The sequence below is a fragment of the Pinus tabuliformis genome, chromosome 8 (assembly GCF_031772625.1).
Source record: "Pinus tabuliformis cultivar Carrire ecotype Pingquan chromosome 8, CPIR1, whole genome shotgun sequence".
In the NCBI taxonomy this organism is placed as follows: Eukaryota; Viridiplantae; Streptophyta; class Pinopsida; order Pinales; family Pinaceae; genus Pinus; species Pinus tabuliformis.
This window is the reverse complement of record NC_142294.1, coordinates 1,412,819,811-1,412,835,920: the sequence shown is the minus strand read 5'-3', so window position 1 is coordinate 1,412,835,920 and position 16,110 is coordinate 1,412,819,811. Positions and strand designations below refer to the sequence as shown.

Here is a 16,110-nt window from a genome sequence, read left to right as displayed (position 1 = left end):
TCCTGTAATTATTATATTTTACATAAATACTTTAAATATAACTATGCCTTTTGAAAGAAAACATTTTATATCGATATCATTTTAATCTATTTCAAAACCGATTATTATAACAAATTTATATTAATAAACAAAAATCGTGTAAAATAGTTTAAATAGAAATGATTAATAAAAATAATGTAAATTAAATGAAAGAGAAATTTAAGTTATTGAACTTTAACTATATAATACGAACAATCTTAGAAATCAACCAAATGTGCACAAAATATCCACTCTAATGTGAAATAAAGAAAAAAGGGGAAAATAGATTTAGAAGCCTAATGTTTATCTCGATTGATGTGTTGCATGTTTCTTATACATCAAGATTAAGCCCATATATATCAAGAAACTTTAAATTTAAATATATCAAAATCAATGATCAATTTTGGTTCGGAAAGACAACCAACGTAAATTGATGATTCGCTTTGCTTCGCTTACCCAAACTCGCAATCAGATCCAAATTCTCTGAATAACATTCGTTAGAATGGTCCACGTCTTCTCCATTTCCCTCTAACATTTGAACAACCCTACTCATACATGGACGGACGATCCCTGGATTGGTGTTGAATGCACCATAATCCAACTTTAATCATCAACTTCCTGGCCTTCTCCTTTTTTGCTTCCAATTATTTTATTTCACTTCGCGATCTCATCTGCAACTTGTTGGAAATGCAGAGAAGACAAAAAACAATTCACATATAAAACATGAGTTGCTGCTCTTCTATTGATCCCACAAAACATAATGATTACAATGAACCTGGTGAAGGATATTTAAACCTTTTCCAACTAACTAACTACCTAAAATATCTTGACATGCAACTACATGCAATTTCACACTCAAAGTAGTCTATCACTTAACTCACTTGACTCAACACTCAAACACTCAATCATGCAATCACTCAGTTAACTGACTTTCTATTTTTATCTAACTCCTCATGCATGAGTAATTATCTTATTTTAATACTCCCCCTTAATTACGACTTCTAAACTAAAACATGACTCATGACAACTCAAACATTAGTGTTGGTCTATGTCTCAGCTAGGCTTACAACACCCAAGTTTCTTCTATGAAACTCAAACACATCTTGTGCTAATGTCTTAGTAAATATATCAGCCAATTGATCACTAGATTTACAAGGCTTCAAGTGTACTTCTCCATTTCTCACAAGTTCTCTAATAAAGTGATATTTAGTATCAATATGCTTGCTCTTCTGATGAATCACACTATTCTTGGATAGTGCAATCTCTGAGGTGTTGTCACAATATATTGTTGTTGATCCTTATTGTTTCTGCTTGAGTCCATCAAGTACTCTTCTTAACCACACTGCTTGACATGCTACTAATGTTTCTGCTACATATTCTACTTCTGCAAACGAAAGTGTCACAATGGGCTACTTCTTAGATGCCCATGAAATCACACCTAAACCATGGTGGAACACAAAACTAGAAATGCTCTTCCTATCATCCAAATTTCCTTTAAAATCACTATCTATGTATCCAATCAATTCTTTCTTTTTTGTTCTTGCATACATTGTGCCACAATCTATAGTTCCTGCTATGTATCTTAGAATTCATTTTCCTACACTCCAATGTGTGTCTTTTGGAGTCTCCATAAATCTGGAAATCAAACTCACTCCTTGCATGATATCCGGTCTTGTATCTATGAGATACATGAGGCTACCAACCAATCTTTTGAATAAAGTTGGATTGAAATCTAATCCTTCATCATCCTTGCTTAACTTTGTACCTATTGCAACTGGTGTAGGGACAGGTTTGCAATTTTCCATCTTGAATATTTTCAACAAATCTTTGGAATATTTATTTTGAAAAATAAAAATTCCTTTTTCAGATTGCTCAACTTCTATGCCAAGAAAATATTTCATGAGACCAAGATCTGTCATCTCAAATTCTTTCATCATGGCTTCTTTAAATTCATCTATGCCAAAATCACCCGAAAATTAATGTCATCAACATATAAGAAAACAATCAAAATCAGTGCATACTCATTTACCTTTGTGTACAAGGTAGGCTCAATGTGTCTTCTACAAAATCCATTCTTAATCATGTAGGTGTTGATTCTACTATATCAAGCTCTAGGCACTTGCTTCAGTCCATAGAGCACTTTCTTCAACCTATAAACTTTGTCTTCATTACTCTCAACTTCGTATCCTAGAGGTTGCTGCACATAAATTTCTTCTTCTAGAATTCCATTCAAGAAGGCTGATTTGATGTCCATCTGATATAATTTCCACTTGTTCTGAGATGTTGTGGCTAGAACTGTTGTTACAGTATCCAATCTGGCTACCGGAGCAAACATTTCTCCAAAGTCTATTCTTGGTTGCTGTGAGAATCCTTTTCCTAAAATTCTTACTTTAAATCTATAAATTTCACCTTTCTCATTCAACTTTGTCTTGTACACCCACTTCACACCAATGAGATTTTTGTCCTTTGGTAAATCAACCAAATTCCATGTGTCATTCTTTTTAATAGCTTCAATTTCTTCATCCATGGCTTGCACCCAATTTTCATCTTTAAATGTTTCTTCAAACGAAGAAGGTTGGAATGCCAACAATGAAAAATTTGAACTAACATCCAAATCATTGTAAATATCTTTCAAACTTCTCATCTTTCTCTTACCATTGCTTGATTCATCACTTGAGTGATTGCTGGGAGAATCTTGATTTGTTGATCTGCTTGAGGATCCATGCATCTCTGAAAATCTTGGAGTCCTTGTTGGTGTGTCTCTATTTGGTGTCTTCACTTGTGATTCTTGCTGCTCCTTTTCTGCTACATCATCTTCTTCCATCAGTGGCACTTGTGCATCAACTATTTTGTCTATAGTTCCATTCCATGACTCTTGTTCCTTGAACACAACATCTCTGCTAATTATGGTCTTCTTTGTGACAGGGTTATACAATTTGTAAGCTTTTGATTGCTCACTATAACCAATGAATATGCATTTTTCACTTTTATCATCCAATTTGTCTCTTCGCTCCTTAGGCACATGTGCATAAGCTACATATCCAAATACTTTGAGATGAGATACGCTACAATACATACCTGACCATGCTTGTTCTGGTACTCTGTTCATCACACTCTTTGTAGGAGATCTATTGATCACATAAATAGCACATGCAACTGCTTCTGCCCAATACTCATTAGACAAGTTTCTGCCTTTCAACATGCTTCTTACCATGTTCATAATTGTCATGTTCTTTCTCTCTGCTACACCATTCTACTGCGGTGTGTACTTGGTTGTAAACTGTCTTCTGATCCCATGTTGTTTATAGCAATCATGGAATGCCTTTGAGTTATATTCTCCACCACGATCTGAACTCAATACCTTGATCTGTCAATCACTTTGGTTCTCTGCTAAAGCTTTGAATTCTTTGAACTTTGCAAAAGTTTCAGGCTTCTGCTTCAAAAAATAAACCCAAGTCTTTATGTTGTAGTCATTAATGAAAGTGAGGAAGTAGCAACTTCCACCAATCGACTGTGTCCTCATAGGTCCACACAAGTCTGTATGCACTAGCTCAAGAGGTTGCTTTGCTCTGTATGCAACTCCCTTTGGAAAACTTTTATGGTGTTGTTTACTCAAGATGTAACACTCACAAGTACTAGTAGGCTCTTTGATGGGAGGTAATCCTCTAACGATCTGTTTCTGCTGCAACAATCTTAAACCAGAAAAGGGAAAGTGTCCAAATTGAAAGTGCCATAACCAATAATGATCAGAACATGCAACTGTAAAAGAACTCACCTGACCACTGTAATTCAAAATGAGAGGAAAGAGTCTGTTCTTCGTCATCTGCACCTTTGTTATTAATTGCTTGCTTGGGGGCTTGTCATATATAACAACATCTTGACCTTGAAAGATAACTTTGTATCCTTTCTGTGTCAATTGACCAACACTTAACAAATTATGTTTGAGACTAGGAACATAATATACCTCTGAGATTGTCTTCGGCTCCCCCTGCTTGGTCAGAATATTGACCACTCCTTTTCCATCTACTTCCACGGTCTTGTCAGTCCCCAAATTTACCTCTGTTTTCACAGATTGATCGAAATTTGCAACCAAATCCTTGTTGCTTGTCATGTGGTTACTACAACCACTGTCTAAGATCCACACACTAGCAGAAGGTTCATGCATGGTATGGCAAGCTAGGAACATGGAGTTAGTACTCTCTGTAGTGACATTAGCTCTTTGGTTCCCTTGATCAACTATTTTCTTCCTGCAATCACAAGCATAATGACCAAATTTATTGCAGTAATAACATCTCACCTTTGATTTCTCAACTCTTTGATTATTGTTGAAGCTTTCGTAGTTGCTTCCATTTGCATGTTCATGATCTTCTCGGTCATCTCTCAGACCACCATATCTTCCGCTTCATCCTCTTCCTCTCGTTCTACTTCTGCCTCGACCTCTGTCTCTTGAAATAGAAACCTAACTTTTGAAAGCGGTCTCTAATGTGGAATTCTTATTTCTGTCTATCCTTGTCTCATGCGAAAGAAGTGATCCCATAAGCTCATCAATTGTCAATGATGCCAAATCCTTGGCTTCTTCTATGGTTGCTACCACAACATCAAATTTGGTAGAAAAAGATCGGAGGACCTTCTCAACCACTCTCTGATCTTTTATATCTTCACCATAAATATTTAACTGATTTACAACAGTTATGACCCGATTCATGAAAGAATTGATGTCCTTTGTCTCCTTCATCTGCAGACTTTCAAAATCTCTCCTAGTATTCTGCAACTTAACAATATTGACTTTGGCCATACATTTATAGTTTGTCACCAAAGTATCCCATGCTACTTTTGTTGAAGACGTGGTCATAATCTTCTGTAACACTGCTAGGTCCACTCCCTGTTGAATAAGTTGCAACGCATGTGCATTCTTCTTCTTGTCTTTCTTCCATTGTTCCCTCTCTGCATTAGTGAGAGTTTGTTCTTCTATTTCATTCATAGGTTCTCAAAACCCAAACTTCACATAATCCCAAACATCATGTACCTGCAATGTGGTTATTATCTTAATGGCCCACACATCATAATCTTTCCCTATAAACGATGGGAACTGGGGCTGCAAATTTGAAAAAGCCATTTTTCTCCAAAAATTTCTCTATTTAAAAAACCAAAAAAAATAAAAAAGTAAAATAAAATAAAATTCTCCTTTAATAAGCTTTGCAAAGATTATTTTAAAAAAAATCGGTTATCTTCAAAATTTTCCTTTATAAAATAAAACCCTTTATTATTTTTTAATATAAAAAATCTTTTTATATTAAAAAAAAAACCTCTTTATAATCACTTCAAAAGAAATCGTATGATAAAACCACTTAACAAAATCGTACCCACTTAGGTTTAAAAGATCACGTGACTTTTAAAGCCTTTTGAGTTTCAAACACTTTCGACTTTCAAACACGTTGACTTTGTATTGAGTTGTGGCACACGCTACGAAACTGCAGCTTGCTTGCTTGTTGACCAATCAATTTTCCAGGCAATGGTGTTCACGAAAGCTGTGGCTTCTTCTTCATTATACTCTATCTATGTTGTTTACAAACCAAATGAGTTCAACTACAGCGGGAGAGAAACTTCTGACTATTTTCTTACTCGCACATGCATGATCCAGCTGTAGAATCTCTTGATCTTAAGCCAATTTGTTGGAAAGGCATAGGAGACAAAAAACAATTCACACATAAAACATGAGTTGCTGCTCTTCTATTGATCACACAAAACATAATGATTACAATGAACCTGGTCAAGGGTATTTAAACCTTTTCCAACTAGCTAACTGCCTAAAATATCTTGACATGCAACTACATGCAATCTCACACTCAAAATAGTCTATCACTCAACTCACTTGACTCAACACTCAAACACTCAATCATGCAATCACTCAGTTAAACTCTCTATTTTTATCTAAATCCTCATGTAGAAATAATTATCTTTTTTTAACACCTCATTCTGAAGCATCTTGAAAGCCCACTCAGGAAAGTACAGCCAACTCAAACGACTCAACCTAAAGTCAATATTCTTTCTACCCCCAACAATCTCTAGCAAGAGCATACCAAAATTATAAACATCAGATTTATCAGTAACATGCCCCATATTACTGTAACACATCTCTGGCGCAACATATCCTAGCATTCCTCTCCCCACTGTCATTGATATATGGTCGTCTTCCTTTCCACAAAGCATTGCCAGACCAAAATTAGAAACTTTTGGCGTGAAGTCAGCGTTCAGCAAGATATTGTGAGGCTTGATGTCGAAGTGTATGATGCGCTTCTCGCAATCTTGATGTAGATATGCAATTCCATGAACCGAACCCAAAGCAATGGAATGCAATTGTCCCCACCTTAATACCTGCCCATGTTTTTCTTTGGCAAACAGAAACTTATCGAGAGATCCATTGACCGTGTACTCATATACCAGTGTGCTTGTAGGGCTTTCAAAACAATACCCCAAAAACTTAACCAAACTGATATGATGGACCCGTCCAGTGGTGGCCACTTCATTCATGAATTGAACCTCACTGTTTCTATGCTTGTCAAGAATCTTAACTGCCACTGGAGCTTCGTTGGAACTGAGCTTTCCTTTATAGACCACACCATAACCTCCTTCTCCCAACTTTTCTACAAAGTTGTTTGTGATATTCTTCAGGTGAGAGAATGAATATCTCGTTGGCATTTAATAAGCATATTCATTGAGGAATTTCTCCACTTTTCAAGTGGAGCTACTAGGAGGAGGATGCCTTTTCTTACATAAAACGTGAAGAAGAGTACTAGTGCTACTGCTGTGAACGCTGCTCCTCCTACCGAGCAACCTGCGGTGGAATGAAAAGATTGATGTATGAATAATATGATATTGGTCACACCCAGAAGAGGAGGATAATAGAAACCAATTCTGCGTGGGGTAAAGAGGAGAAACCTGGAAGAAAAATTGTAATTTACCTATTATTATTATTATAATAGCTGACTTGTTTGAAGGACCTGCAAGGTAGCCATAACAACTATCACGGAATGGGAAGGATCCACATATACATAAAATAATATTCGATGTTTTGAGCCAAGTGCACAACGACTGATACTTTTACCTACAATAGCTTGATTGCTTGAGGTCACAAAATAAATTCATTACGTCATAAAAAAGAGCTTACCATGGTCGGGACATTTGTCTGTATGGGGTCCATCCTTGCAGTAGTAGAGGAAAGGCGATGTTGGAGTCCAAAATGTTGTAAGCACATATCCCTCCACTTGCTGCACATGATTTGCAATCTTTATCTCTCTTTGTATCTCTGGAAATGTAGCGTGCTATTCCGATCTCAACTGCTTGTTTATTATTTTTATGCTTTTGCGATCAGTGCTTTGTGTGTAGTTTTCTATTTTGATCTCAACAACTATTTATTTCATAGAACATCCCCGAATCAAATACCCTAAGTTGTAGAAATCGTATTTACTCATTTTTTAGCATTTCTTCTAGTCTGATTTACTGATAATCTAGCAAGTATTTATTAGAATCACAAGTTTGACTTGTAAACTCTCCACAATCTCAGTGCCCCATGGATTATTCAGGGTGTTGATTCAATAAATGTAGTCAAAAACTCATTTTAAACAACGAAGATGAACATTTAAACATATTTAACAGAAACTCCAAAATGTATAATGTTTAAATGTCTTTTTCTTTTCCATTGTGTATCTATTATATGTTTTGAAAAGTTTTCTAGCATAATTTTTAGTCAATTATGCTCTAAATCTTGGAGGGATTTATTGGAATCACAAGTTTCAGTTGTAAACTCTCCATAGTCTAAGTGCCCTAGGGATTTTTTCGAGTTCCGAAACCAAATATATAGTCAAAATATCATTTTAAAAAACTAAGGTTACAATTTAAATTAAAAAAAAGTCAGCCAATTATCGCCAAAACCTCCAAAGTATATAATGTTTAGATAATGCCTTTTTCGTTATCACAGTCAATCTATTATATGTTTCGAAAGGTTTTTCAACATATTTTCTCATCTATTTTGCTTAGAATCCAACAAGGATTTACTAGAATTAGAAGTTTGCGTTGTAAGGAAATGTTTAGGACATAGAATCCATATATGCAGTCAAAAACTCATTTTAAACAAAGGTTGAGATTTAAACAAAAAAAAATCTCATCAAATTCGAAACAAAATGTCCCAAATGTATAATATTTAGACAACATCTTTTTCTTTGTCGTAGTCTATCTGCTATTTTGAAAGGTTATAAGACATATTTTTCTTGTCTAATTTACTCAAAATTTAGCAATAATTTATTGGAATCACAAGTTTGAGTTGTAAACTCTCCAAAACATGAGTGCCCCAATGACTTTTTTAGGTACTCAATTGTCAAAAATTCATTTTTAACATCTAATATCAAAAGTAACGGAAAATAAAAATGTTCAATTCCAATCAAAAAGTCCAAAACACCTATTTTTTTTAATATATCAAACTAAATTATACTAGAAATCAGGGCAGATGCACTAAAATGATGTTATCAAGCAACGATATTTGTCGATTCATCTAATAGTGTTAAAAAATTTACATGTTAAAATAGCTTAAACATGCAATTCTATAACAAGACCTCTTAGTGTATATATATATATATATATATATATATATATATATATATATAAACAAACACAACAACGAAAAATTCCAACATAGTTGCAATTCAATTTGTAACACGCATCCAGGTTACCACCAAGAGATGATCACCTATGAAATTGAAGGGATAGCAAGTGACTCATCACTACAACAAATCCCTGTGATTAGTTTTTCGGTCCAATTTTTGCTTCCAAATATTGTTTTAGCGTATTTCTCTCCAATTTTTTAAAAAATCAACACTATTTATCAAGATGACCGTATCTTTGACATTGTTTGTGCCGTATAAAATATTTAAGTGCTAATGTAATAGGAAATAGCCCTATATTTAACCTACTTTTAATACTTATATAACTATACCATTTTATATCTATATATTTTTACTTTATTTCAAAACCAATTATTATAACAAATTTATATTAATAAAATAAAAATAATGTAAAATAATTTATGTAAAAACTATTAATATTTGTTGCATTCTATCCTCTAGCGAACATACTGGTTGGTTTCCCAAAAAAATAATTACAGTTATAATTCATTACATAATTATGTATATAATTTATGCATTGTCCAACCAAACATAATTACATATATAATTTGATATATAAACATCTGTCGTAAATAGTGTAAAATAATTTAAATATAAATTATTAATATAAATAATGTAAATTAAATTTAAAAAAATACAATTTAGAGAACTTTAACTATTTTTATATAATACGAACAATCTTACAACCCAACCAAATGTGCACAAGATATCCAGTCTAATGTGAAATAAACAACGACAAAAAAAAAAAAGAAGGGAAAAATAGATTTAGAAGCCTAATGTTTATCTCGATTGATGTGTTGCATGTTTCATATACATCAAGATTAAGCCAAAAATTCTTTCAACAGAAACTTTAAATTTAAATATATCAAAATCAATGATGAAATTTGGTTTGGAAAGACAACCAAAGTAAATAGATAATTCGTTTTGCTTCGCTTACCCAAACTCACAAACAGATCAAAAATCTCCGAATAACATTTGTCACATAAATTAAAGTTAAGGGAAGGGGTGCCATCAAAAGATGACTTGTTTTATTGGAACAAAACATGAATATGAACCATTAATAATAACATAACCATTTTTGCAAGCATTCTACAGCGGAATCCTACAAAAGTTCGTAACATAAGAACTTTATTTAAAAATGAATATGAAATTAAGTGGTAGTTAGTGCATAAATTCTAAGCTAGTCCCACATAGACATCGATATCAGGAGCGACTGACTGAAGAAATGTTTTGAGTAGAAGACACTAATGGTATTTAAGGAGGAGACGAGGAGGAATTGAAGGGAGTGGGAGGGTTGTCCACGTCGTCTCCATTTCCCTCTAACATTTGAACAACCCTACTCATACATGGACGATCCCTGGATTGGTGTTGAATGCACCACAACCCAACTTTAGTCATCAGCTTCCTGCCCTTCTCCTCCACTTCTGCTTCAAGTTCTCCTTCTATTTCACCTCGCGATCTCATCTGCAACTTCTCATTCTGAAGCATCTTGAAAGCCCACTCAGGAAAGTACTGCTGACTCGAACGACTCACCCTAAAGTCAATATTCTTTCTACCCCCAGCAATCTCTAGTAACAGCATACCGAAACTATAAACATCGGATTTATCAGTAACAGGTCCCATATCACTGTCACACACCTCTGGCGCGACATATCCTAGAGTCCCTCTCCCTGCCGTCATTGATATATGGTCGTCTTCCTTTCCACAAAGTACTGCCAGGCCAAAATCAGACACTTTTGGGGCGAAGTCTGCGTTCAACAAGATGTTGTGAGGCTTGATGTCGAAGTGTATGATGCGCTTCTCGCAATCTTGATGTAGATATGCAATTCCACGAGCCGAACCCAAAGCAATGGAATGCAATTGTCCCCACCTTAATAGCTGCCCGCGCTCTTTTCTGGCAAACAGAAACTTATCGAGAGAACCATTGAGCATGTACTCGTATACCAGTGCGCTTATAGGGCTTTCGAAACAATACCCCAACAGCTTAACCAAATTAACATGATGGACCCGTCCAATGGTGCCCACTTCATTCATGAATTGGACCTCACTGTGTCTACGCCTGTCAAGAATCTTAACGGCCACTGGAGCTTCGTTGGAACTGAGCTTTCCTTTATAGACCACACCATAACCTCCTTCTCCCAACTTTTCTGCAAAGTTGTTTGTGATCTTCTTGAGGTGAGAGAATGAATATCTCGTTGGCATTTCATAAGCATATTCCTTGAGGAATTTCTCCACTTTTGAAGCGGAGCTACCAGGAGGAGGATGCCTTTTCTTCACATAAAACGTGAAGAACAGTACTAATGCTACTGCTGTGAACGCTGCTCCTCCTGGAATGAAGAGATTGATGTATGAATAATATGATATTGGTCACACGCAGAAGAGGAGGATAATAGAAACCAATTCTGCGTGGGGTAAAGAGGAGAAACCTGGAAGAAAACTTGTAATTTACCTATTATTATTATAATGGCTGACTTGTTTGAAGGACCTGCAAGGTAGCCATAACAACTATCACGGAATGGGAAGGATCCACATATACATAAAATAATATTCGATGTTTTGAGCCAAGTGCGCAACGACTGATACTTTTACCTACAATAGCCTGATTGCTTGAGCTCACAGAATAAATTCATTACGTCATAAAAAAGAGCTTACCGTGGCCGGGACATTTGTGTGTACGGGGTCCGTCCTTGCAGTAGCAGAGGAAAGGCGATCTTGAGTCCGAAATGTTGTAACCACATATCCCCCCACTTGCTTCACATGATCTGCAGACTTTGTCTCTCTGTCTATCATTGGAAACGCATTCTGCTATTCCGACTTCAACTTCTACTTGTTCCATAGAACATCCCCGAATCGAATACCCTGAGCTGTAGAAATCGTAATAGACGGTAGCATTACATTTCCAGAGCCGCCCTCCTGTGGAATCGAATGCATCTTGAAAAGGGTCCGGTTCTTGGAATCGAATGCACTTGTACACATCTAGGGTCCGGTTCTCTTTACCCGAAATGTAGCAGGAGGCGTTTCCATGTTCTGATAACTGTATCTGAAGATTATTAAAGGGACCATTGAAAGAATTGCAGTTCTCTCCCCTGACAATAAGGAACACGAGAGCAGAGTACCTCCTCAGTATTGTGTAACTCCGGCCATGAATTTCGATAACTGGAGTTGCGTTCTGCATACAGTTGATTTGAAAGGAAGGGTGACCGCATCCACGCTTTCCTGCGCCAAAAGGATACGTTATATTCATGATCCCACAATTCCTAGCATTTAAGCAATACTCATATTGCGCGTCGAAGCATAACGAGCAGCGAATTAGAGAGGCCCAGCAGGCAGCCAGGATAAGGAAGAAGAGGGGTTGACGAGGGGAAAGAAGATAGCGAGGAGCATATACTTCCATGGCGAGAGACAGAGATAGGGTTCGATCTTGAGGAGTAAAAAAATGATCAACGTAACAGAGTGGGGCGCAGAGGTGTCGTTGTTGGGAATTTCAGAAATAAAAATGATGATGAAGAGGCGGGGTCAAGTATTAATCACGTGGACAGATAAGTTTAGGGTTCTTGGAATTCTCAAATTTTAATGTTATAATTGTCAACCATATCAATTTTCGTGGAAGGACGGGCAATGTGACTCTCCACACAATAGATGACCCACTCATCCACGCACCTCATTTTTTTCTATAAATCAAATGATTTAGGACTAAAACGCCCTTCCAGAAATCATGTCTACCATGAAAGTAGTTGTGATTTAGGACTAAAACGTCCTTCCAGAAATCATGTCTACCATGAAAGTAGTTGTGGTGGCAGGAAGCATAAGAGAAAGCGCCACTTAGGAAATATGAAATAAAATATAAGCGTAATTTGGGTTTTGCTCTTTAGTACGTGCAAAAATAAAGTAAATGATGTTTTTTTTATGTAAAAAGTAATTGAGAATTAAGGGAGATGGGATTTATTTTTATTGGTGTTAAGTTTAAGAAGGCATACATATTTTATTTTTTCTAGTTTTGATTTTCTAATTTTTCAAGAGGAAACACATGCTTTTAACCATAGGCTCACTCAAACTGTATAATATAATATCATATATGTCATTGAGAGTAAATTATTATTAATATTTGGTTTAATGGTGATTTAGTGGCAACACTTGATTGAAACTACTTTGATACCCATTTATATTGAACTTAACAACAGCTGGAAAGTACTTTGAATATCTCATCAAGCATTCTATGTTTATTTTTTCATCAAATACTTTAAATAGAAACTTCCAAAAACTTTTTCATACATAAAAATAAAATATTCATAATCATTGAGGTTATTCATAATTATTGAGATTTGAATTATTGAAATTTGATAAATAGTAAATATTGATATTGATATGTCTATTATAATAGACATAGGTTATATATATATATATATATATATATATATATATATATATATATAAATTATTTGTAACCTTATAAAATTAATCACTTCAGTTATATGAATCAATAGAAAAATAAAAATTTATATTTAAAAAATTTCAAAATCTATTTTTAATTTTTAAAATATCAAAATTTAATATATTATTACGCTTTATAAAAACTATTTAAAATTTTTATAATTAATTAAAAGTTAATTATTTTTTACTAAAAACAAAAATAATATAATTTACATGAAACAAAATATATAAAAAAGAAAACATCTATAAAAATATAAACTGATAAAATATTAAAAATATATATATGATAAATACATATGAAATATATTTCCATATTTATATACTATAACTATATTTTATTATTATTAATGATGATATATATAATAACAAAATAGAATCAAGAATCTGTTCATTTCGAACCCTTTGTCGGTTCTGGAAGTCTGTGGGTTATGCCCCACAAAACTAATACTGGAAACCTCTCGAATCGTATTCGGTTAGGGTGAGTCGATGGCCCTATATAAAAAAATCGTTCGTGTAGCATCTATAAATTTAAATGTTCGTGACCGACCTTGATTCAACTAATATCATTAAAACATTTACATGTTTAGTATCAAAAATATTTTATAAAAACATACCAGTGAAATATATATATCTATATATATATATATATATATATTAAATATAATTTATAATTTATAATGTTGTAAATTTTCTGAAATTAATAAAAAGAAATATTTTTAAATTTTAATATATAGTTAATGATTTTAAAATTTAATTTTAATTGTAAATTTTTAGTAATGATGCATCTTTGTTATTTATTTATGAAAATTATATGATTTTTTCTACTTTGTCTTGATCATGAACTACATTAGTTAGTTCGAAATGTATTCTAATGATGTGATTAATCCAAAAGGCATTTATCTACTATATAGATCACAAAAGTCTCAGATCTAACATATTTAATATTAATGTAAAAATTTAAAATTTATTTTTTAATGTTAAATTCAAAAAAAGTTCATTTGGTGTATAATAGATGGTGATGGGTGTACTATCAAAGCACTTCTTGACATCATGGTCACAGGTTTGAAACTCAGTGGGAAAAAATCTAACCATGTTAAGGGCAAGAGTGGCCTAGCCGGTGTGAAGGATTTTGACGAGATAGATACCCCTAAATAAAGGTTTCTGAAGCCAAAGATTAAGTGTGCAATGATCTCACTACTCATACAACTTAGCAAACAAAACAAAAAAATTAAAATACAAATATTTCAGATAAAACTTTAAATATTTATCTTATGAAACTCATAATAAATTATTTAGCTTTAGTGGTAGGCATAATAGTTGTTATCCTCCTCACTTTTCTTTTAGAAAAAGATAAGAGAGAGACTGGCTTTCTTTCTCCAACAATATCCAAAATTTCCAAAATATATATATATATATATATATAAAGAAAGAAATAGTATCCTAGTTAAATATTGTTAATTGCTTTGTTTAGTTCTTGTAGAGAAGTTTGTATCTGCAGGATTTTTCCTATTCTAATAACTTATCTTACTTTAAGTGTTATCTTTGTTTTGTTGCTTATAATTTAAGTTTGTGTATTGTCCTAGTTTTTGGAAAATAACCTTAGTATTGTGTAACTGCCACTATGAATCTCAATAGATAACTAGACTTCTGCACACAGTTGATTTGAAAAGATGCGTGATAATCCTGGTTCCCCATGACTAGTATTTAGGCAATACTCATATTGCACGTCCAAACATAAGGAGCAACGGATTAGAGATGCACAGCAGGCAGTAATGATAAGGAAGAAGACGCGTCGAGCGGATTAGAGATGCACAACAGTAACGATAAGGAAGAAGACGCTTCGAGGATGGTAAGGAAGAAAACGAGGAACATATAATTCCATCATGACAAGCAGAGATAGGGTTCCATCTTGGCAATAAAAAGAATGTTTTGATTTTCAGAAATTATCTTCTGAATAATAAAAATGACAATTTTGGTGGTCGGGTTGATTTTGGTAGGAAATTGATTTGAAGATATCTCTGAAGATACCTTTGAAGATATTTTGGAAATTGCTGCAGAAGGTATCTCTGACATGAGGCCTCTTAGAGCAAGCTAGCCTAATGATATCCCAAAATGATTGACATCATATCTATGAACATTCGGGGCCTTGGTGTAGACTCTATATTTTTGGCCCTTAAAAACCTTTTTATCTAATCCAAATCGAAAATGCTTCTTACACAGGAAACCATGCATGACAATCAACAATCTATCACATATTTCAGGGGGATGCTTCCAACGTGGCATATGGTTTCTTCAAATGCTGTGGGCATGTATGGGGGTTTAGCGGTTTTGTGGGATCCTAAATGGATAAGGACAGCTGCATTTCAATGCTTCGCTGGTATTCTTGTTCTGGCTCACATCTGTGGATCTTTAGGCCCGATTAATATATAAAATATATATGCACCATATAAGCAATGATTCCCATTTTGGAATAATCTTTTAACCTCTGAATTACTTGAAATCGATTCTCTGATTATTGGTGGAGATTTTAACTGTACCGTTTGCAATGAAGAAACATGGGGCAATGGCAGACATCCTACCTAATTGTCTGGGACCCACTTGGGACAATGGGCGGTCTAATAATTCATTTCTGGCAAAAAAACTTGACAGATTCCTCTTACATGAAAATCTAATTAAAAAATTTGGCTCCCTTACAATGAATATCATTCCATCTTTTATATCAGATCACCAACCAATTTCTATTCATTGGAATCATGTTGGTTGCAGGTTTGGATATCCGTTCAAATTCAATCGTACATGGCTTGCTGATGAAAATATCAACAAATTTATAAATGATATTTGGAATCACTCTCCCAAGCAGTATAATGACCCATCTCGGTGCTTTCTTGACCATCTGCAATCTCTTCTGAAAAAGGTCAAAAAATGGCAGAAGGAGAAATCAACATCCAATAGAAAGGAACTGAAGGATATATGTAGAAAATTG

At 34.2% G+C, this 16,110-nt stretch overlaps 1 protein-coding gene and 2 pseudogenes across 2 annotated transcripts; all 3 read right to left on the bottom strand.

Annotated features, from left to right (window-relative positions):
- Window positions 1-5,949: 5,949 nt before the first annotated feature.
- Window positions 5,950-6,717, bottom strand: LOC149240876 (rust resistance kinase Lr10 pseudogene; annotated as a pseudogene).
- Window positions 6,718-9,745: 3,028 nt separating this feature from the next.
- On the bottom strand, window positions 9,746-11,278 carry LOC149240875 (rust resistance kinase Lr10 pseudogene; annotated as a pseudogene). Its single transcript, XR_016245564.1, has 2 exons — window positions 11,146-11,278; window positions 9,746-11,023 (listed from the first exon to the last, which is right to left on the bottom strand). The product of XR_016245564.1 is annotated as a rust resistance kinase Lr10 pseudogene (transcript).
- Window positions 11,279-11,325: 47 nt separating this feature from the next.
- Window positions 11,326-12,090, bottom strand: LOC149240874 (LEAF RUST 10 DISEASE-RESISTANCE LOCUS RECEPTOR-LIKE PROTEIN KINASE-like 1.5). The gene has a single exon (XM_089370340.1). It carries the CDS (start codon window positions 12,088-12,090, stop codon window positions 11,326-11,328), a length of 765 nt encoding a protein of 254 aa, XP_089226466.1.
- Window positions 12,091-16,110: the final 4,020 nt, after the last annotated feature.